The sequence below is a fragment of the Cibotium barometz genome, chromosome 14 (genome assembly GCF_041138505.1).
Source record: "Cibotium barometz isolate CiBa-2024 chromosome 14, ASM4113850v1, whole genome shotgun sequence".
NCBI lineage: Eukaryota > Viridiplantae > Streptophyta > Polypodiopsida > Cyatheales > Cibotiaceae > Cibotium > Cibotium barometz.
The window spans coordinates 36587107-36614809 of NC_141059.1; the positions used below are offsets into that span (position 1 = coordinate 36587107).

Sequence of the window (27703 nt, forward strand, 5' to 3'; positions counted from 1 at the left end):
TCTAAGAGAGATGCAGCTTCAAAGGTCCTAGGGCACCAACCTCCTACAATACCCTCTATCTCTCTTGCATCCTCTACTCTAGCTAAACCCAAGCTTTCTCAATCCAATCCTACATCGTCTCCCAAACAAAAGAATCCCAACAAGCTTCCTCAGAGCTGCTACACAACAACAAGACCCCTTGGCTCTCTCAAATCTCTTCTCCCTCCCACAATTTCTCCTGTACCCCTACTCCTATTGCTCCCATGCACTTATTGTGCATCCCCCGTTCAACAACTACCCTACAACCATACTACCAATGCAGCAATTCACTCCTCACTTAACTGCAGCTAGTAACAGATGGCTCACTAGTTGCAAGTGGCCATGCAATGACCCCTTCTTCCCTAAGGTTCCATAAATACTTGTTAGGTTTATTCAGTTCCTATGGTTTGGGTGGACACTTCTATTGGCCTTTCTTTTTTTTCTTCACACTTGGCTGCCATGCGTTGCTTTTGCCACCTTACACACCATCATATATACATTATATCTACCTATACACCATGTTTAGATTGGGCTTGGGATTCCCCTCACATATTCCCCACCCCCCTAGGTAAAACACTTTCAAGTGTTTCATAACACTCTTGTGCTTCAACTTCCTCCCTTCCAAAAACCACTCTATACAATTCCATTAGCAGCTAACTGAAGGCATCATCCAGCATTCCAACATCTTCCTAGATAAAAAGGGTACAACATAATCCTACAAATCCATCCAATCAAATTGATCCACCCCCTGGATTAAATACCTGCAAACAATTTACAAACAACCTCAATGCTTTGCCCCTATCAAATGGCTGCTCAATCCAAGCAAACTTACTGACCAGCCTCCTCCATGCCTCTCTATCCTTGTTAGCTTTAAGTTCTTCACATAACTCAGAATTCCTCTCAACTCTATGTACTCCCATCAAGCTTTCATAAGCCCATAGACTTCATGGATCACATGCCTCATCAAGCACATGTTTAGTATACTTACCTGTCATTTGTCCCTGTAAAACACCTATACCATCATCAAATACATCTCCTTTATCAAGCACAACCTTGCCATCATGTGCGATTTGTTCACACAGACCTCCTCTAGGAACCTTGGGCATAAACATAGTACTAAAAACATATACGTAAAGATGATGATTCTCTTCAAGCATATAAGCCCTCTCTCAAACCATTTCTATAAAACAAAATCTACATGAACACTATTATGTTCATTCTTCATAGCATTCAAGTCATCATCCAAGTCTTGGGTCTTTTTCCAACTCTCTACATCATACAAGTCACAAATTTTTATTACATCATCATAGTCATTTGGTTGGATATCTTCATCTCCCATCTCCAAAGGTTTAGCATCAACCATTGCATCATTCTCACCATCACAAAAAAGGTCCTAGCAACATCCTAAAAACTATCTTCGAGACAACCCAAATTAACAACCTACTGCATCTCGTGATCAACATCCTCAGCTTCTTCACTCCACAGTCTGCTCACAGTATCAGAAAGTTCATCAATCACTCACTAACACACACTCTAGTACCCACATAGGCATCAACCTGCTCGACATCGCCTAGATCCATAGATTTTTCAAAAAAAGCAAAGACATCCTCCAAGGAGTCATCCAACAGAGCAACCATATCATTATCCACACCACTATCCATATACTCATGCACATGTAACTGCTGATTCATGCTACCATTATCATCACGTGTGTCATCATACAAAGGCAATTCTAATAGACTCTCCACCTCACCTCTACCAAATCACAAAACAAAGTTGTAGACTCTATAATGGCATCCTCTAGTGAAGTAATTCTCAACTCAGGTTCCCATGACACCTCGAGAATACTAGGGATCACCTACCCCTCCACAATAGACTCACCAACCTCTGAGCAAACCTTCTTCCCTTCTCCAGCATCTACTACCTCCAATCATGGGTCCATAGCTATACAACCTGCAATGTCAGGTCTAGTGGATGGCATACACAAACCAACTTTCCATCTCACCTTCCTCTCCTTGTACATGGTAATCTTGATAGCTTCTGCAAAAGTGTGTGGGTCTTTCACCTCCACCTTCTCCTTGATCCTCCCATGTAGAGCTTCAATAAACTTGTCCTCTTCATAAATCGAGGGAGGAACCTGGTTCTTTCCCAAAGTCTTGAGTATCTTCCTCCATATAGCTTCAAACCTATTCACAAAATCTGACACTTCTTCATCTTCTCCTTGGTTCAACCTGTTGAGTTCTCTCCACAAGTCCTTAGGAGTATCTACCTTTCCATATCTTTTCCTCAAGGCTTCTCTCAACCCATCCCAGCTTCCTTTCTCAGCATTCATGGCTTCATACTCAAACCATTGCCTAGCTACATCTTCCAACAACGAACTCACCAGCTTCAACTTGAAAGCATCATCATCTCTATTGCTCCTCAAAACTGTTAACTCAACTCCCCTGAGGAACATAGGGACATCTTTGCCCTTTTCACCTTTGAACACATCAAATCCAAACCCAGCCATTGGTTCAGAGTTGATCAGCAAGTGGATTCCAACCTATTAACCAAAGCCCTAAACAAGAACCTTCTAATCCTCAGTGGGGGCACCAAAGCATGTGAGTGTGCCGGGTGATGGCCTCCATAACACCACCAGCTGACACACAAGAAGAAAACATAAAGGGATCAGAATTACGAGACACTAAAATCCCAACTCCAAGGGCACCAATCAACTCTGCACCTATCCTCAACCCTTCAACTGACACCTTTAGACACCTATTCATACCCCAAGCTGACTCAGCTACATCCTCTTGTTGTCCTCCCAGGTCAGCTCTGACCTCCCATAGCTTTGATCTTCTCTCCCAAACCTTCAGCTGACCTCAACTGATAACTTGCTGACCAAAAACACCCCCATCATGGTGACACTCAGCTGACCAATTTTGACTGTATATTGGTTTGGATTCTGGTTGCTGACCTGAGTCCAATGAATCTCCTCAAAGTTCCTCCAACTTCAAGAATCTTCAAAAAATTTCCTCTGAACATCACAAAACCTATCAGCAGTTAGTTTAGTGTGATTGAGCACAAGGTGAATGAAGCAATGTGGGCAATCTAAAGGACATGCATTAGTAGCAAGGTCACATGTAGATCTGGCAACATATAGCCGGATCTACAAAGGGTGTGCCTACACCATCATTCGAAGGGTATTGCAAGCACCTTAATAGTCTCATCAATGGATGTGGTTTTATCCAAATCACGTGCTTCATTACTCTATTGTGGATGCCAACATAGACCCAAAGCCCAATCCGCCACCCAAGATATGGCTAGTTGCTGTGGGAACTAACCTCACAAATGAGGAGGTGTATTCATCATCATGGGAGGATACTAGGTGGAGAGCAAGAATGCAGAGGCATACGAGTTAGGTGTATCACACATCGATATCAAAGGAAGCAACAAAAAATTTAAAGGTGCTTTGAAAATGAAAGCTAAGGTGGTAGAAGAAGTACAGAGGTTAGAGCACAAACATGAAGTTTTCAAGATCGAGTCGTATGGGGATGATGCACACGTTGGAAAATACGATGTGCATGTCAATGACAAATTATGTTATTCGTGTCTAGAATTTGTATATAGAGAATTCAAGAAGAAGCCTTATCTTGCAAGCAAGTACTTGTACTTCATGTATTTGCGTGTTCTTGGCTTGAGCCAGAACGAGAAGACGTTCATCCGCCAACCTATCCTTTCAGACTTGGAGCTCTACAAAGCCTTGTCTCGTAGAACCTACCATTAAATGCATGGAATTTCCCATGCCAAATTTTCTCATTTCATATCCTATAGTATTTTAGGACTTATGTGACCTCTTTGTAGGGTGTTTAACTATGCAATATCTTGTTTTGTGTTACCTTTGTGGTAGGCAATTGAAAAAGTGTGTGTGTGTGTGTGTGTGTGAGAGAGAGAGAGAGAGAGAGAGAGAGAGAGAGAGTTGAAGAGAGGGAATCTTTTTGGAATCTTCTTGCTCGATTCAGAAAAGGTGCTTGCTAGAAATAGCTCGCCATAAAAAATCCCCTCGAGGTGGAAGGTTGTAGGCAAACAGGTCATGGTAGATGCTTATTGTAGTGTTGAGAAGAATCACGATTATCATGGCAGTTGGCATCAATTTATGGTAGATGCTTATTGTAGTGTTGAAGAATCACGGTTATCATGGATCCACAATAATAAAAAAATTTGAAGTTTATAATGGTTTGGAAAATATGGTTTATGCACAAGAGAGAAGAAATGATATTGTAGGTAGCTCAATTGGATGTAGAATAGTATTACCATTGATTTTTACTAGTGGACCACGACAAATGTATCAACTATATCAAGATGCAAAGGTAATTGTCCATTCCATGGGAAAGATTAATTAATTTATTACTTTTACTTGAAATCCAAACTGGCAAAGAGGTTTTAGATACTTTACTTCTAGAACAGAGTGCATGTGATTGACCTGATTTATCAGGAAGAGTTTTTTAAACCAAAAGTACTCATATATGATGAGAGATATCATTAAGAGCTTTTTAGTAAGGTGGTTGGGTATGTGTCAGTCACACTGAGTTTCAAAAAAGAGGATTACCACATTCACCCACTTTATTGATATGGAATAATCTCCAGAAATCTATGACTACTTAGGACATAACAGAGTGGTGTGTGCTAAATTGCCATGTAAGCAAATGTTTCTTGCTTTGCATGAGGTTGTCTTGCATTACAATACCCATGGGGGTTACATGGGGCTTACAGACCATTTAATCTAAACATTGTTTATATGAGTGAAGGGAAATGCACAAGAAACTATCCATGTAGGTTTATAAAAGAGACTACTATGGATAGTAGTGGTTATTTTGTGTTTATGTATCGCAATGATGGTAGAATAGTAATAGTGAGAAAATGTAACATTGACAATAGATGGGTTGTGCCATATAACCCTTTTTTATCAGTGACATATTGTTAAAATTACAGCAATGTGATGAGCTATGGTGGATCAAATGCTAGAATCAACATCATTAACAAAGAGATTAGACGATAATTAAGATGTGAGCAATTAACTGATAGCTTAATGTAGGCATGGATAATCAAAAACCAGCAAGTTCTCATTAGGCCAATGCCTCAATTTATAGAGTTTACATCCAAGCATCTAATCCCATTGATTTATAGAGTTTACATCCAAGCATCTAATCCCACTGATTTCTCCTTGATTCACTCCACCTCTTTTGCTTGATTCTCTCCACCTCTTCTAGAATATCTCCACACCTCCTAAATCTCCTCATGCTACCCTTTATTCTCTCCCAGTAGATTCTTCTCACCTTTTCACAGGTTCTCTCACATTTACAGATTCTCTTTTACAGCCTCTAGCCAAGGGCTTGTTCCCGCACATACCCTATTCACTTGTATATTTCAACACCTCTCCTCAAGTGAATACTCCTAGCACACCTGGACCCTATACCAAGTTTCCCTCTTACTTGATAGTCCGCGACCAGTGCCTCAAGTCCCTAAACTCATAGTCCTTAACACTCTCTCTCTCTCTCTCTATGTGTCCAAGGCTACTATAAGTGCTCGTCACCTTGACTAAAGTGCTCACACATACATCTACCACATGGCCTACATCATCGGTGGCTTGTTACATTGGGTTGTGGGGTCTCTCTCTCTCTCTCTCTCTCTCTCTCTCTTAGAAAAGATGATCCGACTCCACTTCCTTAGGAGCCTCCATGAAGTTTGCCAATGTCGTTCCTTCTCCACTAGGTTTGTTGTAGTAGTCTCTTGCCATGTGTCCCTGTAGACTTGATCAAATCAAATTCTGACTTCACCAACTTGTAGAGCACCCTTGAAAACCCCTAGGGCTAAGAGGAATTAGACCCATTGCATATGTGGAAGACAAGATCTCCATTTTTTACAGAAAAAGAAGCGCTGGAAAATTCACGATTTTCTCCTGATTGCGCTGGCGGTTTGATGAAATTCTTGAATGGGCTGGAGCCCAATGGGTATGGCTAGCTATGGCTGAAACCTTTTGAGCTAATGTTGAGCATACAGGGAGAGGGAGCTCCTCCACTGGCTAGGGGTACAGTGGGCTAGTTGAAAATAACTAAAAAAATGATTATTTCTTAATTATCTACTAATCTTAATTAGTTAGATAATGGGCTCATAAACTTGATGGATTCTAGGCTAGGCTCTGATACCATGTTAAAATTACAGTAATGTGATGAGCTATGGTGGATCAAATGCAAGAATCAACATCATTAACAAAGAGATTAGATGATAATTAAGATATGATTAGTGAGCAATTAAGTGATAGCTTAATGTAGGCATGGATAATCAAAAACCAGCAAGTTCTCATTAGGCCAATGCCTCAATTTATAGAGTTTACATCCAAGCATCTAAATGTGCAAATATGCTTCACAATTTCAATAGTGAAGTATTTGTATAGGTACATATATAAGGGACATGATAAAGGAACAATAAGATTTCAACCTCTATAAGGTGGTGATGTTTTCCACGGTGGGATAGTCATTGATGAGGTAGAAAGGTATTTGGATGCATCAGTGGAGACTATTTGAATATGATTTGCATGAAGAGAAGCTAAATGTGCCTAATTTTTGTATGCGTCTTTTTGTGTGTGCCTTTTTTAATGCATGTGTATCTTTCCTATTGAGCACACTTTCTTCCTCTGCCACATGAGCAGGATGCATGCAAAAGGAGTCTCCATGGCTCTTTGTGCTTTCTTTTGTGTATGTTTTCTAAAAAAAGTTCCTTTTGTTTTAGGGACAAGTATGTATAATATTGTAGTCACTTTAAATATGTTGGAATCGAGGGTTGAAGGTTAACAAATTTATATCCATTTTTATTTATTTATTTATATTTAATACATAACATTATATAACTTACTTGTAGAGCCACCACTTTGATGTGTGCCCCTTACTTATCAACATATTGCTGGGATTATGCTAGACGACCACAAGTATGGGTACGTAAATTAGAAGAAATCATTACAGGTGTTGAGATATAAACATTTGCATGTTTCTTTATTAAACTTCTTAATTTCTTCTTTATTTCAGGATTCTACCTATGCTGGACTTTTTCATGGTCAGAGTTGTGGATGAGGGGATTGAGAGATATGGGTTAGTGTTTTTGATGAGGAATTGGGGGTATATTTATTTACGAAAGAGTGTATTTATGACACTATCGACGATGACATGGAGAGATGTGTTACCTCTTTTGAGGGTAGGCTTGGGTCTTATTCACGACATATAAGAGCTTCTCCTTTGGATACAAGTTCTTAGAGGCACCTTGTATAACTTTATTTCGGTCTTTGTTTGTGTTACCTGGAATAGATTTTTATTAATTTTTATAATTAATGTTTCATTAATTTTTATAATTAATGTTTCATTAATAATTCTCTCTTTTGTGTGTAGGTGCACAAAAAAAGTAGACATCCACACTTCATGGTCAGTGTGTTGGAGATGTGGCGCCATTGTACTATGTTGGACAATGAAATCATGCATTGCCCGTGTGGTTGATGGCTCTAAGAAGCAGAAGCTTGCTTTGTTACTGATCACTAAATCGATTGATTGATTCTTGCTGTTTTTACTGTTTTGTTTATTTTGATATTGATGTTTTTCGTCACTATACAAAGAGGATATTCTTTGTATTTTTATTAAGATATCGTTACTTATTCGATGATAATACTTAATACACGTGTTTATGCTTATTTTTCATGGAGAGAGAGAAAGAGAGAGGTGTGTACATGGAGAGATAACGCACACACACGTGTGAGAACATTCACAAGAGAGAGAGAGACACACACGTGTGTGTAAGTCCTCAAAGAGCGGGTGAGTAACTAGTATTAACATATAATCTGTACGCACCAATTTGCAACATACGTTGTACGGGATGGCATCTCTCTCGTTTTACTGTCCAACAGTTCCGTGCACGCCAGCCTCCTTCCTTCCTCCTCCTGCGGTTGCGTGGGAAGTGTCGAGAAGACGTCAGAACACACGGCAATGGAGGTCTCCATGGCGACAGGGCTGCACTGCAAAGATGGGCGAACCAGGGGAGGCCTCCTCCACAACTCAGGCTCCCCAAAATGCCAGCCTCCTCTCTTTTCTTTGCCCCCTTCTCAAATTCTTTGGGGTATGCTATTAATCAATTCACGTTTTTTTTCCCCAATTTAGCTGCATAATTGGGTTTTCCATTTTTTATTAATCAGGGTATCATGCAACATTCACAACACACACACACATACACACACACACACATTTTTTATTTTATCCGTGTATCATTTATATATTAATTAGCAGCATAGGAACTCATTAAAAAAAAATTTCCCATCCCTGCCAAAGAAATTTATTTGCCTGGGGTTTGCTACATTCTCACAGATTATCGTTTTCATAACTAAGCAGCTTAAGAAGTGGGTCTCAAACTTACATTTTGTTGGGGTATTCTACACGATTTAGTTAAGCAATTAGATTTTACATTTTTATTAGGCTTATTCAGCAATTAGATTTATGCTATTCTTTTATAGAATTCGAAACATTAAAGTAAAAAAAAAAAACTTTTTTTATTTCTATGGGGTATGCTAAAAAAAAAGCAACATAAGAATCAAGGAATGAAATTTAAAAGATTAATCGTTCGGTTTGTGAAGGGCAGTGATCCATCAGCACCTCGCAATGCCCTGCTAGAGGTATTTCTGATTTTTTCTCCTTTGTTTTAATTTTGTATTTTGCATTTCACCCATATTTAACATATTAATTACATGTGCATTTCACCCATCTTTTACATGTGTATAATCTCAAAAAATTATTAAGTTTATGGATATGCATGATCTTTCCATGGATAGAGTCCAAGGTATTAGGAGTAGATGGCTTTCCTAGTCTTTATCTGCTCAATTGTGGGTACAAATGTGTAGATGACAACTTCCGGGGTATCCACGCTAGCACGGCTTCCATGGGGCTCAAAGGTGTCATCGGAGATTGCAGCACTTGTAAGGAGCAGAGAGTCTGGACGAGCTCTCCAGCTCTACGAATTTGGTAATGTATTATTGCTTCAATTGTGCAGCATCAGTTTTGAGGTTTTCCTCATTACGACAAATACACATGTATACACACACACACACACACACACACACACACACACACACACACACACACACACAAAGTTGTGTATTCCATTAATGGCGGATCGTTGTGAAGATAATCCTCTTTGTTTTTGCTTTTCACATATAGCTCTCCATGTCTTTGTGTATATGCATATAACAATAAAAAAGTATGGTTAGTGCAGCTCATCAACCTTATTCACTGAAAATAGTGTTTGATAAAGTCGGATTGAATACATAAGAGCAGCATGGCCTTTGTACCAAGGTTGTAGTTACAAATGTTTCTCGATCCACATATGAGAATATTTAGTGTGAGAGAGTTGGTGCACTTCCTCTGTAGTATATAACGGGTCATTCTCTTTTGATCTTTGAGCAATAATTTTTAGTAGTAACCATGAGAGCAACAGCCTTGACTACATGACTTATAATACATAATGAATAAACTATTCAAGAAAAAAAATGACATTCTTATCTCTGTCTCCCTTGAATAATTTTGTGTAGACCTAAGCATCTCCCATATTTTTGTTTTTATTTCTAGTACCAGGATCAGTGTAACACTTGGATAATTTGTAACACCTTTTTGTCTCATAAACCCTAGTGGTCTGAAGACGTTAATAAAAGTCTCTCTCTCTTTTTTTTTTTTTCGTAAAGGTAAGAAAGTAATATTATGCAAAGGTAATGTACATAGGCCTCATGGCCAATAGTTGGGCTAGAACACAAACAAACTCAGAAAAAGGGGGAAGGGGGGACAAAAATAGTAGACAATAGACGGTCAAGACAACTAATACACTTTCTCGAGCAATGACGATGCCGCCAGGAAAAAACCCTCTATCAACTATGCACACAATGGAACTGTGTGGACGATCTGAATCCGAGAAGTGGCCAACTCTCAGCCTGAAACTGATCCCGTCAAGTGGGAATAGACTCCGTTGGACACCCACACGCGTAATAGCACAACTTAATATCACAATTTGAAATGGACAACTTAATAACAACTGGAATTTGAAATGAAATGAAATGAAATAGATGGACACCTGCACTGGGGCCGGAACGGGCCGACCCCCCCCTCAATATATGATATATTTATTGGGAGTATTTAACAAACACAATGCTCCATGGGTTCCAAGAACCAGATGATGTCCATGTACAAAATGAATACAGTACCAAACAAGAAATTCAAAGTCGACGTTCGAAGTAGAGCGATCACTTGAGTGGTTCAGACTCTACGGTCCTGTGCCTTCACTGGACTCCGCGGAGAGCGCCCCACTAGTGTTCCAGGAGCACGCACAAACAGGCGCTCCCGTACTAACGCCTGGCTCTCCCAATCTCAGCACCTTTGGACCGTGGTTCTCCAAGAGCTTGGACTACCCGGCACCGAACGGGTGTTGCCATAGAGAGAATTCCTTATCAGATTTATCACAAAGTTCTTTACTTAAATCTGAAATTCACTTACTTATAGATTGCAGATGGAAGACCAATACTCATGATGTCTGTGTGCAGTTACTTGAGAGGGACACCAAGGTGCAGCAACATGTCGAGATGAGTAGCCGCCTGCTGTGGAAGAGGAGGCGGCGTAGCCGCCTATGGATAGGTTGAACAGCCCGCTGGAGATGGAGAAGTAGCTGCCTGTTTTCAGAGCACAGCCTGTAACGCGCGGAAGCTCTGGGTAGTCTTCTTTCAGCCCTAAACACTCTTGAAGACCTCCTGATGCAAAAACGCACCATGATGCAAAAACGCAGGTAGAGAGAGAGTAGAGAGAGAGAGTGAGAAGTGCTGGAATTTCAGTATATACTATGTACAAAAAAGGTACAGATCCTTGCAGCACTTGGCTGCCCTCTTGAAAAGGTGATAAACCCTAATTCTGGCCCCCTATGGGACCCTCCTACTGACTCACACCCCTAGTGGGTGGAATGCTTTCAATGATGAGTACTAGAGCCTTTTTATATGGGCCTTGGACAATGTAGGAGCTGGCCGACTGCTGGTCGGCCAGTTTTGAGTTCATTAAATGGCTTTTCACTCAGCCGACTGGGTGATCTTGGCCTTGTCTTCATGCGCCTGCTGCTGCCACGTCAGCCGACCTGTTTTCTGGTACAGCCGACTGTACCCTGGTTCTTCTCCACATCCAAACTAGCCACATGCTCCATAGTCTGACTCTATCTGTTTCCTAGTCTTTATCTGCTTGCCTCTTCTGGATCTAGCCCTAGAAATGTCCATGGCATCTGTGATGCACATGACATCCCCCTCTGCTAAACTTGATGACGGGAATCCAACCTGCTCTTGGATGACTGTCATCATCCCAATCCTGTTCCGAAGTCCCTCTGTCATCATCCATCCCTGGCAAACCTTTTTTTCTCTGAAAATCCGTTCTGTTCTCCAAACCACTCTGTCTCTGATGAAGATCTATGCATCTGGTCTTCCTCTAGTCCACAATCCATTCCTGCCCTGACTCTGAACACCGTCTTGGTCTTCGTTCCTGGAACTGAGTCTGGCACTCTCACATCACCCTTGGAGGATCAACCTCCCTTGGGACCGTTCCCTTAGAACCCATCTGGCTCACGGAACTGACATCCCCATCTGGCACTGTGGAACACCACCAACAAACCTCCTGGGAGTTCTTCCCGATCTGTGTTCCCGTGTACTTTCCTGTACCTTGGACCTGTACACCATCATCTGGGCTTCCAATCCGTGTACTTTCCTGTACCTTGGACCTGTACACCATCATCTGGGACTGAATCAGTGTTTAGCTTGGCTGAGCCTGATGCTCTGATACCAATGTAACGCGCGGAAGCTCTGGGTAGTCTTCTTTCAGCCCTAAACACTCTTGAAGACCTCCTGATGCAAAAACGCACCATGATGCAAAAACGCAGGTAGAGAGAGAGTAGAGAGAGAGAGTGAGAAGTGCTGGAATTTCAGTATATACTATGTACAAAAAAGGTACAGATCCTTGCAGCACTTGGCTGCCCTCTTGAAAAGGTGATAAACCCTAATTCTGGCCCCCTATGGGACCCTCCTACTGACTCACACCCCTAGTGGGTGGAATGCTTTCAATGATGAGTACTAGAGCCTTTTTATATGGGCCTTGGACAATGTAGGAGCTGGCCGACTGCTGGTCGGCCAGTTTTGAGTTCATTAAATGGCTTTTCACTCAGCCGACTGGGTGATCTTGGCCTTGTCTTCATGCGCCTGCTGCTGCCACGTCAGCCGACCTGTTTTCTGGTACAGCCGACTGTACCCTGGTTCTTCTCCACATCCAAACTAGCCACATGCTCCATAGTCTGACTCTATCTGTTTCCTAGTCTTTATCTGCTTGCCTCTTCTGGATCTAGCCCTAGAAATGTCCATGGCATCTGTGATGCACATGACACAGCCACCGGCCGCCTAGCTGTAGGAGCACAGCTGTTGGAGACGAATACACAGCCGCCTGCTGTGGTAGGCAGCGCAGCCTGTATGGCTGCCTGACTGTGGACGCACACACACAGCAGCCTTGTTGAGAGGTGTAACACCTGGCTGCAGCCTGCGCAGCCGTCTTGTGTAGTGGGCAGCCCACTAGATAACCAGCGCAGCCACCAACAGAGGGAACAGCCGCCAACAGAGGGTACAGCCGCCAACAGAGGGGTTGCAGAAGCGCAGCCTGATGAGATGGAGGCGGCGCAGCAGTACTGAAGTGGAGGAGGCGCCAGTATGCAGAACACAGCCCTGTACAAAGGCCACAGCTGCCTCCTCTGAGAGGAGGAGCACCCGCTTGCAAGGGGTGGAAACACAGTCGGCTGCTGTGCTAGGCAGCGCAGCCTGTTTGGCTGCCTGTCAGGAGGCGCACACACACACAGCCGCCTGGCTGCTGCTGAAAGGAGAGGAGGCGCCTAGTCGACTGCAGTAGACAGGCGTAGCCTGCTGGACAGAGGGGGCGTGCGTAGTCTGCTGAAGATGGCAACCGCCTGTTGGAAAACGAGCGCAAGAAATGGTCGCCAGGTTTGCTACGATGGAGGTGGTGGCTCTCTTTTTGTAAAGGTTGGAGAGGGAGTTGCACGACTAGAGTTGGCTGGCTCCCCATGTTTGCATGTGGGCGGCCAGTTCCATGGTGGTGTGGGTAGGTGACCATGCACCCACCCCCACACACACACACAAGTTAAGTGTGGCTCCCCACCTTGGTCCCTATGTGGGTGCCCAAAGCGGGTGCCCACTTTTAAGTGGATGTGAACATTCAACCTTATAAAACCAAGGGTTAGAAATAAAATTATTAAACCAACATGTGCAATACACTTACCACCTGTTCCCATGCAACAAAACTCGTCAAAAGACAGAGCAAATTTTACGACTCACTGGCAGGCGTCCCCGCTCAGTAAGTGACATGTCGAACAGGCAAACACAAAAATACAAGTCATGCGAAAACAGTTTCAAACATGCAAAACATGAGTGCATGTGCAAATAGTATCATGGACATATCTCCCGTTCATGGAACAAGTACAAAATATCTGTTGGGCACAAAAATGGCACGACATAAAACATAAATCCTGGTCTTCCTATGGAGTGACAGTCCCATAGGTAAGACACAGTTCCAGGCACGAGCCTCCCTATGGAGTGACAGTCCCATAGGCAAGACATGGCACGAATACTGGCTCTTCCATGGCGTGACAATCCCATGGATAGAACACAGTCCAGGTCATACATGGGTGGCACCAGTCTGGCTCCCGTCCATACGACCCCATCTTGCTAACACACGGGTGGCACCAGTCTGGCTCCTGTCCATGTTAAGCAAAAATACTGACCTCTTCACATGAGACACCGGCCTGGCCTCAAGTGAACGAGACACAAAAACTGGAGATGGACCAAATGGTCGGCCAATTGGTGACATCCCCCCAAAATTCTTCTAGTGGGAGACCTGTCACCCCTACCATGGGATACATGTCTTTAATGCATGTGACCTTCATGCCCTCCATGAGCACTAGCATACATATACTTGTCAGGCTTTGTGCCTTGTGGAGAAGACGCATGACGAGAGGTGACTGTCACCTCTTCCTTTTGCATAAAAGATCTCAACCTTTGAGATGCGGGATCTCCATGCTTCAAGCGAGGTGGATTTCTGAATTTCAGCTCTCCGTCTTCCCCCTCTTTGATGTCACCTTTTGCGGAGGAGGTAAGAAAGTGCCAACTCTCTTGGCTTCTTGCCTACTTCCCGTGCCATGGACTCAAAAGTCACATCTACCATTGCATTAGCTTTCCTTGCTTCAATGGCACTTTGCACATGGGGATCTTCATGCAAAAATTTTAGCTCTTGCTCTTGTGCCTGCAAAATCTTTCTCATATGTTCCATTTCAGCCCTCATTGCATCAGGCTCTTCTTCTAGCATGACTCTCGTTCCTCGAGACAGTTGTCCCTTTGAATCACTGTCATTTACCCTTTCAAGGGGCTTGTGCCTTCCTTGTAGAGCATCAGAACCACGCGAGGCACTTGATGGGCCCCTCGAATTAGGTACTTCCAAAGAGTTGCCTTGGCTGTTCATTGTGTTAAGTGTGCTAGAAGCGGGGTGTCCAATACACAGATTCGTTTCTCCACTAAGAAGAGGGAAACAACCGTGCTCTAATACCAATGAAACCGATCCCATCGAGTGGGAATAGACTCCGTTGGACACCCACACGCGTAATAGCACAACTTAATATCACAATTTGAAATGGACAACTTAATAACAACTGGAATTTGAAATGAAATGAAATGAAATAGATGGACACCAGCATTGGGGCTGGAACGGGCCGACCCCCCCCCTTAATATATGATATATTTATTGGGAGTATTTAACAAATACAATGCTCCGTGGGTTCCAAGAACCAGATGATGTCCATGTACAAAATGAATACAGTACCAAACAAGAAATTCGAAGTCGACGTTCGAAGTAGAGCGACCACTTCAGTGGTCCAGTCTCTACGGTCTTGTGCCTTCACTGGACTCCACGGAGAGCGTCCCACTAGTGTTCCAGGAGCACGCACAAACAGGCGCTCTCGTACCAACGCCTGGCTCTCCCGATCTCAGCACCTTTGGACCGTGGTTCTCCAAGAGCTTGGACTACCCGGCACCGAACGGGTGTTACCGTAGAGAGAATTCCTTATCAGATTTATCACAAAGTTCTTTACTTAAATCTGAAATTCACTTACTTGTAGATTGCATATGGAAGACCAATACTCACGGTGTCTGTGTGTAGTTACTTGAGAGGGACACCAAGGTGCAAGAGCATGTCGAGATGAGTAGCCGCTTGCTGTGGAAGAGGAGCAGCCGTAGCCGCCTATGGATAGGTTGAGCAGCCCGTTGGAGACGGAGAAGTATCCGCCTGTTTTCAGAGCATAGCCACCGGCCGCCTAGCGAACCACTAGAGGAGGACTCTCCTGGTCCACTCAAAGACTGTAATTGCGGACTTGTATTCTGTGCAACCACATTTCCACTCACATCAGCCCCAACAGCTTCTTTCTGAACAGCATACCAATTGCTCATCTCATCAAAAACAACATCCCTACTTACCCTCCACTTGGTTCTCAGGATATGGGCTTTGTATGGACTGCTGTAACATGTGGAAGCTTACAGATAGGATTATACTTTGGATAATAATATTCAACACCTTGGTTCCTGACGATTTGCACAATGTGGTGGAAGTAAGAGAGAGAGAGAGAGAGAGAGAGAGAGAGAGAGAGAGAGAGAGAGAAAGAGAGAGAGAGTTGTATTAACGTCTTCAAAAGCCCAAAATGACCTATGAGACCAAAAGGTTACATCATATCCATGAGGTACATCATCTTGGGTACAAAATAGTACTAAAAAAAGATAACAAAAATCTAGAGCTATAAAATCTGATCTAGGTACATGAGCAGAGAGCTCTCATATCATCCTAGTACATCCCTCATGGGCCACGAGTTGGGTCTGGGACCCCAGATGGGGGCACCATACAGTAGTGCAGATGTAACTAGAGTATCAAATAGCTAAAGCTTTGTCCTCGGCTCTTGAAACTGTATCTGTGAGCATTGCCTCTCTAGCAAGCCAAGGGATGCATATCGTCTCATCAATCTAGCTTCGGTCGCCTTTAGCATCGAGAACTGAGGTCTAGCAAAAGTGATCCCAAGGTATACATATGAGGTAACATACTCCACAGTCTCTGTAGTATACGTAAACTGTATTGCAGATCTACTTATCTACTATGAGGAGGTGTTAAAGATCATGACCTTGGTCTTTCCAAGGTTCACAGTGAGGTCTCGGTCCTCGCAAAAGGTCCGTAATGCATCAAAATGCCTCTGCAGCCCCTCTGGTGAACCAGAAATAAGAACAATATCATCTGCATACAAGAGGATCGGTATCAGGACTCCTGCTAAATGTGCTCCTGGTCGTCCTTGTCTGTCTATGTAATTTGATATCTCGTCAATGTATAGACCAAATAGAGTAGGAGACACCCTGCTTCACCCTAATAGTGCTGTGTATGATCTCCACCTCTTGGAGCTCATACTCTACTTGTGACTGACTCATAGAGTGTAATGATCCCCCAAAGCATCTCTGCTGGTACTCCCATATCTTGCAGTCTCCTCATCAGTTTGGCCTGTGGGACGGTATCAAAAGCTTTGCGGAAATCCACAAAGCAGCAGTATATCTGATGCTCGTGAGTTCTCCCCTCCCCAATGATCCCCCGTAGTGTAAAGATATGATCTAGTGTGGAGTGCCCTCTCCTGAAGCCTGCCTGCCCCGGTGCTCTGAGTCTCTGCTCCTGGGACCATCTACTAAGCTCATGCTCCAAAATCGAACCATAAATCTTGGCCAAGGTGTGACAAATCATGATAGTCCGGTAGTTGCTGGGGTCCATGTGTCACCAGCCTGGACATTTCCCAGTATGAAAGGGGTCTGGTGGACTCCAGGATTTCTAAATATTTGGAAAGTACAAGCTTTGGGAATGGGGGATTATCCTAGAATACAAAGGACCGCACTCCTAAAATTTAGGAGAGTTGCTATTTTTGGCCCGACTCCGATGGAAATTCTGTTCGCGTCATTGCATCTGGAATTGAGCAGATACCAAGAGTTGGCAAAGTACCTATGACAGAATGTCTACCAGTTGGGATATTTTTAGAGATAAAGTTTATGGAAGGACCCATCTACCTATGACAGAATGTCTACGAGTTGGGATATTTTTAGAGATAAAGTTTATGGAAGGACCCATCTGGACCCATCTCTTAGATTGGGACATGTGGCAAGAAAGTGGACCAAAGTGAGACAAGTGGCCTGACACTTGTTAGAAAGTGAATCAAAGTGAGACAAGTGGCCTCACACTTGTCACTTCAGCTATTGTGTGGCTCTCCACTTGTCATTGTAGCCTTCTCTTGCCATTTTAGCTCATTGGAGGCCCAAATCTATAAATTGGAGCCCTCTCTCTTCATTAATGGAGGCTCTCTTGCTGCACACTAGCCTCTACCACCGTTATAGGCTGCCCTAATGATGGCTACTCTCTTTCTCTCTCTCTCTCTCTCTCTCTTGAAGGCTGCCCATGAAGAATACCGGCTGTTGGGGAGTGTTTTGGAGGCTTCCATCGCAAAGAAATACTAAAGGCAGGGGTATTTAATCATTTATTATGATTTCTAGCCATTGTACTTGTTGTACCAATCTTGTATCGATTGTACCAGCTTCTGTACTTGTTGTACCACCCATTGTACCGGCCGCACTAGCTTCTGTACTTGCTGTACCACCCATTGTACTGGCTGTACCAATTTTTGTACTTGTTGTACCAGCCACTGTACTTGTTGTATTAGTCATTGTACATGTTGTACCAGCATTTGTACTTGTTGTACCAGCCATCGTACCGGTTGTACCAGCCATTGTACCTGTTGTACCGGTTGAATGGAGAGTTGAACTTGCTGTACCAGCTCTATTGCATGAAGACCCGTGGTTTTTGGGGAAGAATCAGTACCCACACGGAGGTATATGGATTATGTTGTTGGCTTGGCATTTCTATAGCCTATGTTCTGGCTTGGTTGCCTCGTGTTGGGCTGTGTTATGGCATTTGTATATGGATAATCCGGCATCTCCCGTGGGGAGAGTAAGGCCCTCAAAGCTTGTACATGATATTATTCTCCTTGGGTAATAAAATACTCCAAGGGGGGGTCGGCCCATTCCGGCGTCTATGCGGTGTCACACGTGCAAGCTCCATTTTCAGCATTTGTGGATGTTTTGTCCAGCTTTTAAATGTTTTAATATGCATTGATGGTATCAACAAGTGTGTCAAAGCCCCTAGTCCCCCGAGCACCCACCGCGAGTTTCATTGGTATCAGAGCATAGGCTTTCTTGGAAGCGGAGGCTTAAAGAGCTTCCTCAACTATAGGAGTTTCTCTGTCCCGAATGCTACGAGACATTAGAGCATAGGTTACCTGGAAAGTTTCCTTTGACTGATGAACACAAGAACTACCAACATCTGTACTGGAAAGTTCCTGCCAAGTGCTGCCAACATCTGGCAAGCCATCCACCATCTGGTCCGGAAAAACCTACACCTGGAGCGTATCCACACGTAAGTGGCCATTACCAGATTGCCACTCATCACAAAACTGAGGACCTGGGAGAGAGAGTGTTGAAAGTTTGTAAACTTCATTCTCCACTCCGCCTTCCCAAACTACCTGGCCTATTGCTTTGTCCCGGAGAGCAACAAAATACTCATCAAACTCCACCCGTATGCCAGTCTTGCAAACCTGATGCATGGACAACAGATGAAAACCAAGTGAAGGAACATACAACACTTGGGAGGAATGCTTCCCCCCTCTGCCATCGGGAACTATCTCCAACCTGCTCTCACTGTGAACTGGGATAGTCGATGTATCCCGAGTAAGAATGTGACCAGAATACCTGCAGAGATCATGTAAAGCCGAACGGGAAGGAGTCGTGTGCCTAGAAGCACCACTGTGTAGAATCCACTCCCGAGTATCCGTAGCGGAGAGTCCTCCAACCTCCTCCCTGCCTGAAGAAAATGAAACATTGGTGTCCATCACCTCCAGGTGCACAAAAGCTGGAGTCTTCACGGTTGCTGTTGAGGATTCGGCACCCTTCTCGGTGCTCTGCTTGGGACACTGCCTCCAATAGTGGCCTTTCTCGCCACAATCATTACAGGTCCTCTGTGCCTTCAGTTTCTCGCAGTCTCCGTCGGACATCTTCTTAGAAGACTTCTCCGATGAAGCCTTCCCTTTGCCCTTGTTGTTACGGCCTTTCGACCGTTGGCCAGTTAAGGCCTCCGAACTGCTGCCCTGTGGAGGGTTCGAGAATCTTTCCTCTTGGTCCAAGACCATGGGCACAAGCTCCTCCCATGTGATGGTGTTGAGCCTGCCCACTGGTAATCAAAGAAGAGTAGAATGCTGAGTACTGAGAGGGCTAATGCGACAGCAACGTGATGGCCATATCCTCCGATGATATCTCTTTCCCAACTTGAAGAACTTCCTGCTGAAGAGCCTGCAGCTTGTTGATGTGCTCCCACATCATCGACGACTTTGCAGGATTCATCACCCGCATCTGTACTTCCAAGGAGATCCTCTTCATGGGCGATACCTTGTTATAGAGAGAAGCCAAATGCTGCCATATACCTCTGGCCAACGTCATATGCTTGATATGATTGATTACCTGCGGTGTGCAATTGAGGAAGATGAAAGAACGGACCCTGGCATTGACACGATCCCACAACTGTGCCTGTACCTCAGGTTCCTTCCGAATCAAGGGTAACTCCCCTTCCTCTTAACTCCGGCCGTGGAACCCCAACAACAATGAAATCAGCAAGGTCATAAGATTCCAACACATATTCCATCATTACCTTCCATATGCCATAGTTGTGCCTGTCCAACTGACAGTCCATTGGGAACGTGGGGAGTGTCGGGATCTTCACATGCCTCTCAGCCATCTCAAGTAGATCTGCCATTGTGGGGATGTAACTGAAAAGGGTGGTGCGTGGGAAAAAAGAGAACTTAAACCTGCAAGTGACTGTCCGGCAAATCAGCCCGCCTTTCTCTTGCTTCTCCTCTTCCCGAACGGTCCATAACAGTCCACCAATCAGCAACAAAACAGGCCCCCTCTTGCTCACTGAAACCGATCCCGTCAAGTGGGAAGACTCCTGTTGGACACCCACACGCTTAATAGCACAACTTTAAAACCACAATTTGAAATGGACAACTTAATTCAACTTGAAATTGAAATGAAATGAAATGGAAAGATGGACACCAGCACTGGGGCCGGAACGGGCCGACCCCCCCCCCCCCCCCCCTCAATATATGATATATTTATTGGGAGTATTCAATAAATACAATGCTCCACGGGTTCCAAGAACCAGATGATGTCCATGTACATATGAAAACAGTACCAAACAAATATGCTCGAAGTCGACGTTCGAAGAATATACTCGAAGCAGAATGACCACTAGTGTGGTCTAGTCTCTACGGTCCTGTGCTTTCACTGGACTCCGCGGAGAGCGCCTCACTGGTGTTCCGAGACCACGCACAAACAGGCGCTCTCGTACTAACGCCTGACTCTCCCGATCTCAGCACCTTTGGACCGAGGTTCTCCAATAGAGCTTGGACAACCCGGCACCGAACGGGTGTTACCGAGCGGGATGAATCCCTTATCAGATTTAACACAAAATACTTTTACTTAAATCTGAAAATTCACTTGTGGATTGTAGTTGGAAGACCAAAATTCATGGTGTCAGTACGCAGTTCCTTGAGAGAAACACCATGATGCAGCAGCATGTCGAGAGGAGTAGCTGCCTATAGAAAGGTATGGCCTCCTGGCTGCAGTAGCACATCTACCAACAAGGGGTATAGCAGCTGGGGAAGAAGTAGATTGCTGTGGACAGGCGCCTGCAGGAGAGGGGGTGATGTAAGTGCAGCTGTCTACTGTAGATGAGCACACGCACACTTGCTGGTGATGAATCTACAGCCGGCTGCTGTAATAGACTGTACAGCAAACTGTAGTATAGGCGCCTGAGGGCAAGGCAGAGCACTGGCTGAACGTAGAGAGGTTGGCGTGGAAAAACAGCCGACCATATAATAGCAAAAGCAGCTGCCCTGGAGGTAAGAATCGCCTGGCTGCAAAGAGCCGGCTGGCTGTAGGGGTAGAAGCGTAGCCTTCAAAAGGTGGCAGCCATTGTGCAGGGTAGGCAGCCGCCTGTTGGAGAAGTTCATACAGATAGGCAGCAGCCTGGGAAAGAGAGAGAACACAGCCGCCGGTTGGAAGAAGAAACAGCCGCCTGAACGAATACAACCGCCTGCCGTCTTCGTGAAGATGGCGCCGTTTGTAAAAAGATTGAATACAAAAAAAATGATCGCCAGCGTGTATACGATGGAGGTGATGGTTTCCTTTTGTAAGGTTTGGAGAGGGAGTTTAAACTATAAGTGTTGGCAGGCTCCCCACGCTTGCATGTGGGCGGCCAGCTCTAAGGGGGTGTGGGTAGGTGACCATGCCCACCCCCACACTCACTTAAGTGGGGCTCCCCACATTGGCCCCTAAGTGGGTGCCCAAAGGGGTGCCCACTTTTAAGTGGGTGTGAACCTGTAACCTTATAAATCAAAAGGTTAGAAATAAAGTATTAAAACAACATGTGCGATATACTTACCACCTGTTCACATGCACCAAAACTTGTCAGAATACAGAGCAGACTTCACAACTCACTGGCAGGCGTCCCCGCTCAGTAAGTAACACGTCAAGCAGGCAAACACAAAAATACATGTCATGCGAAAACAGTTTCAAACATGCAAAACATGTGCATATGCAAAAAGTAACATGGACATATCTCCCGTTCATGGAACAAGTACAAAATATCTGTCGGCCCAAAACTGGCACGACGTAAAAAAACATAAAAACCTGGTCTTCCTATGGAGTGACAGTCCCATAGGTAAGACACAGTTCCAGGCACGAGTTTCCCTATGGTGTGACAATCCCATAGGCAAAACACGGCACGAATACTGGCTCTTCCATGGCGTGACAATCCCATGGGTCGAACACAGTCCAGGTCATACACGGGTGGCACCAGTCTGGCTCCCGTCCATACGACACCATCCTGCTAACACACGGGTGGCACCAGTCTGGCTCCCGTCCATGTCAGCAAAATACTGGCCTCTTCACAAGAGACACCGGCCTGGCCTCAAGTGAATGAGACGCAAAAACTGGAGATGGACCAAATGGTCGGCCAATTGGTGACACTCACACAGTTCCCAAGATTTATGAAGAGCCTAGAGCTCTGATACCATGTCAGAATATGCAGCGGAGATGAAGACAAAATCTGAACACAAGAGCAAGTGCACTGCAGAAAAATACAGCAATGGAGAAGGAGAGAGAGAGAGGCGTAACAGCCGACATGAGCAAAAAGCGCACGGCCTGCACTTGTCTTCAGTCGGCCAGCAGAGACTCAGTTGGCCAGCACACAGATGAAGATGGGGACGAGCAGGAGTAGTCGGCCAGCATCCAAGACACCCAGACTAGCAGTCGGCTAGTGTCTGGATCAGCTAGGAGCCACAAAACAGCCTCCCACACCTGGTAAAAATAGGGAAAAAATATGGAGAGTGGGAAAAAATGAGAAAACACCTAAATCGGGCGGGCACACCCACAACAAAGGCTTTGGTGTAAATATACAGACAAGAGATGATTGCTAACATTTATACCCTCTACTATATGCAGTCATCCAGCTACTAAAGAGCCTCACAACTAGGTCTTTGGAAAAAGTAAATAAATGGTTTCACACCATTCGATGGGCTGGCCATCTTGCGCATGAACCAAGAACAGTATCCCTGACTGCTGGACAGCCCTGTGCAAGGGTACTGTGCTGCTGGGCAGCCTGTGTGGGCTGTCCCACACTTGGCCGACAGCCATTCTAGGCCTTGTTGCCCAGTCGGCTGGCTGTCCCAAGGCCCTAAGGCTGGCCGACAGCCCCTTCGAGCCCATCACATGGCTGGTGGGCACAGCCGGGGCCCTCCTGGCCCCTTGGGGGTGGGTCTACACCTCCCCCTATGGGCTGGCCCCATCTCTACATGCAAAACCCAACATGCCTACACAGATGTCTAGCATTTGGTCGCTGACCAAACACACAGAGCACCTGACATCATTCCAGAGGGAGACTCACAGCGCGGACTGGCATTGTTTCATGTGCAGGACAATGCACTCCTGACCTCGGACGACTGGAATGGAACCCTGGCTGACTTGTCCCGGACTGGGCGCCCATGGGCCTAGTTTTCCATCCCAGGTCCTGCACCTTCTATACAGATATGTCTACAAGGCATCCAAGTGTGGGATGCATGTGAAAAAACACGTCCTCTGTGACCATCTGATGCAAAGTAGCCCATAGAGGGTATCCTTCTTCCATAGGGAAGAAAACCAGACTTGAGTCATTCAAAGGGTTACTAGACTTCCTATGATGCAGCCCATCCATTTAGTATAGTGTTTGACCGAGCACCAAGCATTCTTGATAGATTTGACAAGAGCATTACCCACAATTTTGAGAGGAACAGGGTGAAATAGAATAGAAGAAAAAGGGATCTTCTTCAAGGAATCGTAGTATGCAACACTAAAGAGCTGGGTATCTCTGGTCAGTAATATGCTATGATCTTCCTCCCTATTGTTGGATGCTCTCATAATCTATTTAGCTACCCAGTTTGTTAGCCATGAGGCCCGAGAGAGATATCTGGGATATCAAGCCCTCCAATAGCTTAGGGGAGGTACATGTCTCCCACTTAACTTTGGGGCTCTCCCACTTAACTTTAGGGCAATTTTTTTTTCCCCGGGAAATAGATCCTTCTATTAGTTGATGAAAAAACAGCCACAATGGGCTAAATACAACCACACGAAGGTATAGATACAACCTCGCTTCATGTACAGGGCGGGGATCAAATAATCAGAAGGTGGAGAAAGATGCACTTCTCCTCCGGCTGGCTGCTCTATGAGGAGAAGGCTATCTCATAAAGGGGGGGGGTGAAAACCACACGGGTGGTCTGTAATGCCAAGTGGGATCACCACCTCTATCATTGAGAAAAGGGCTTGGCCGCTAGAGCCTCAAGAAAGCTTGGCCGCTAGAGCCTCGAGAAAGCTTCGTGCCGCTTCCGCATGCGATCAGAGCCACCCTGCAAACTGCCCCCACTGACCGCGGAGGTTATGGATGAGGTCGAGCCAAATGCTCCTGATGGACTCTGGAGGCGGTGTGTTGGTACCCTTGATGGCTTCGCTGCATCTAGCTCACCATATGTGCCAGGCTGCAATGTTGCTGCAAATCTCCCATCTCTGACATGAGCCCGGTCTCTAGCGGTGGGCAGTAGATGGGGCTATGACTAGTACTGCTGAAATGCGGATGTGAGAAACCTGAAGGGCTAGCCCCCCACCATCCTCCTGATAAGCTCTAACAACCTCAGCCTCTGTGGCCCAAGTGACAATGCCCCATGTAATGATCCGGGTCGAGGCCCTATCCATCGTGAAGATGCGGAGAATCTGCTGCCAAACGTGCTGAGCCTTCGGGCAATCCCAAAGATAGTGTCGTTGAGACTCCTGAGGGTGGCCGCACCTCGTGCAAGCTGTTGGTCGACCTCCAATGGCCAAACACGTGCCAATCACCAAGCTCCTGTGTGCCATTAGCCAAAGAAAGAGGGTGATCTTTCGAGGCCGAAAACTGTCCGAGAGCCTCTTCCAAAAATCTAAGAAAACGTTGGGAGAAGCTCTATGACTGCCAATGTACTGCTGCTGTTGGGGTGCCATCTATCTGTGGCATCTGAACCCTGCGGCCTAGCCACGCTGTATATGCAAAAAAGGGGGCATCCAGAGTCTCCTCCCGATCAACGGGATCATGCCAAGTCCACTCTCTCGGGTCCCATTGGAGGTGCGTGAGAGGTCGGCTCTCCCATATCCATAACTGCGAGAATCTCTCCCTAGCCACGTTGGCGGGTGGGGGGTCTTTGTGCTACTCACATGATTGAAATCCAATTACCCTCATCCTCTGTAAGGTTCATCCATTGATGATTGAAATCCAATTACCCTCATCCTCTATAAGGTTCATCCGCTGAAATCCACCAAGGGGGGGCTCGGATCTCTCTAATTTGCCATGGGGGAGCAAACCATTGTCCTTATACGCTCGGTGGAATATCATGCCTAGTAAACACTCCTAGCCACAGTGGGGGGGTCGGGTTTAGGATAGGTGTCAGCCACTCTTGAGGAATAGCAGAGTCGATATCGATGCTGAGCCTATCTCTACCTTGGATCCCTGCCGAGCCTCCCTCCTGAACTGTTGGGGGTAAGTGCCTGTGTGCAAGCCAATCTCCAAGAGACCTGGTAGGTCCTAAGCTCAATGCGCCCCATGATACATGAGGTTGGACCCCCAATATGTGGCCACTGGGTAAACGGATCAAGGGGCTCCAGATCAATGGTTGCCAAAGACGGTCCTCTGAGGCAACTGGAGCTAGCTGCTTAAGGGCTAGCTTGAGGTGATCCCAAACTTGGAGTAAACTGGCTGCAAATCTATCCTCAAAGGCAGGACTAAATCCCCGCATCTATGTGAAGATCCATTTGGTACTCTATGGCCAAGGGTGTGGTCTGAAATCCGGGCCAAGAGGAAGTCCTTCCAAGGCTCACCACCGGGAAGGAGTTCTCTAACAATCAGCTTGCCCAGCAGGGCGCAACTTTGAATAGCAGGGTCAATGATGCCTAGGCCCGGTTGAATGATCACTCTCCATGCCACCTTGGCCCTGGCGGGCCTCCTGTCACCACCGGCCCATAAGTAGTTCCGGATCAACCGTTGTACCTGGCACCACATGGTGGCTAAGGACCTGCCTCGCCACCACCTTTCTACCAGCTAGGAGAGCCTCGTAGAACTCCAATAGAAAAGCTTCTTCTGAATGCTCAGAAGAAGAGGGGCGAGCTGTTGATCTAGAGAGATATCGATGCCCATCTGACATCCAAGATAGTGAACTGGAGTGCCCCTCGGGATCCACTAGAAAGCCTTAATTGGGCGCCAAGTCAGGGCGGGTACAAAGCCTTCCGAGAAACCACACGACTTGTGCCAGTTGATGTGCGCTTCTGATGCGCGACAAAAGATCTCGATCGCCTCAGCGAATCTTTGGAGATTCCGCACATCTCTTGATAGGTAAGCTGTTGCGCCATTTGCAAACTCAGAGTCGTGTAGCTCCTCCTGAGTACGGAGGGGGACACACAATCCTTGGAGCCCTGTCTCGTGAGCTGAGAGAAAATTTCTCATGGCCTCGTCGACGAATAAGAAAAGGTAAGGTGCCAAAGGACAGCTCTGCTGGGGACCGAGCGGGGGAGGGGGGATCTGTCTCCATGAGCTCATTGAATGAGAACCTGACTGTGAGAGGCTGAGTAAAGTTTTGAAACACTGTGGATCCACTCCACGGGGAACCCCATGCCCTCCAGAAAGCTCCAATCAACCCTATCATAAGCTTTGTTAAAGTCTAGGAGTAGCACTATGAGGTCCTGCTGCTGCATCCTGACTGAAGCTGTCGCCTCCCAGAAGGTGAAGATGTTATCGAGAATGCTCCAATCCTGAGTCTGAGTGTCATGGATCAAGCCAGGGAGGAAAGGCTGAAGTCTCCTGCTGATGGCCTTGGCCAAAATCTTGTAGGCGGTCCCAAGAAGGGTGATGGGTCTCCACTTCTGGATCTCCAATCTGTCACCACCCTCCTTAGGAATCAAGTGTATCAAACCCTCTGAAAGCCTCTTTGGCATGGCACTTATGATCATAATGTCATTGAAGGCAGCTCGAAGGCCGCCTTCCATGAGGTCCTAGTGCCGAAGAAAGAAACTAGAAGCCCATCCGCCCCCAGGCATTTGCCCCTAGGAGTAGCTGTGAATGCCTCTGCAAGCTCCTCTGTGGAGTCAATAAGGACTGAAGAGCAGGGGGAACCACCTCTCTCGTGTGCCGGGCCCTCTCGCGCATGTTCATCACTTTAGGGCATTTAGATAACCACTCCAGAGAAAGTGTCTCATAGGGCTTTAAGAGAGGGCAGATTTGCTACTGAGGGCCTCCAACAAGAGGAAAAATATAAACAAGTAGGGATAAGGAAAAATTTCAGAACAAAGATTCTGCCTGGGAGTGATTGTTGCATACCTGTCCATCCTTCAAACTTACTCTGAATCTTCGCTAGAGCCCACTGCTCACTCTGATGCAATGTAACATTGAATCCCATGGGGATACCCAATAGCCTGAATATTGTACCCAGGGAAGATTTGGCGTCCCTAATGTCAAGAGGATGTTTGGGGGAGTAGTCTTGATTCCGGTTTGGAATGGTTAATAATGGAGCCACAGGCAGTGCAAAATATATTCAAACATTCCCAAAATGAATTAATGGTCTGAAGATTATGTGAAACAGCCCATTGGTGTCATCAGCAAACTGCTCATTGGCCAGTAAACCACTGTTGTGGGCAGTGAAATACCCCTAATCTTCCCCTCTTCCATCTTTCTTTTTTAATAAGCCAATTTAAACCATTTGCTGCTATGGCATACAACAGAGGAGCTAAGGGGCATCCTTGCCTGATAGATCTATTTAGAGGGAAACTGTCAGAAAGATTTCTATTTATGAGTACTCTGGGAAAAGATATGGCCTAATAGGATTGAGT

General features: G+C 45.6%; 1 protein-coding gene across 2 annotated transcripts in view; it reads left to right on the forward strand.

The window, feature by feature from the left end:
- The first annotated feature begins 7772 nt into the window (after nt 1-7772).
- The window catches only part of LOC147631968 (Thioredoxin family protein), a 37960-nt gene continuing 18029 nt past the window's right edge, over nt 7773-27703 (forward strand). Inside the window, exons 1-3 of one of the 2 annotated variants that reach the window (XM_086808509.1) lie at nt 7773-8154; nt 8666-8704; nt 8930-9050. In XM_086808509.1, the coding sequence (XP_086664635.1) occupies nt 7915-8154; nt 8666-8704; nt 8930-9050 (400 nt within the window). In that variant the 5' untranslated portion in view covers nt 7773-7914. The remainder of the gene's footprint in view (nt 8155-8665; nt 8705-8929; nt 9051-27703) is intronic. The other variant, XM_086808508.1, reaches the window with a different exon arrangement.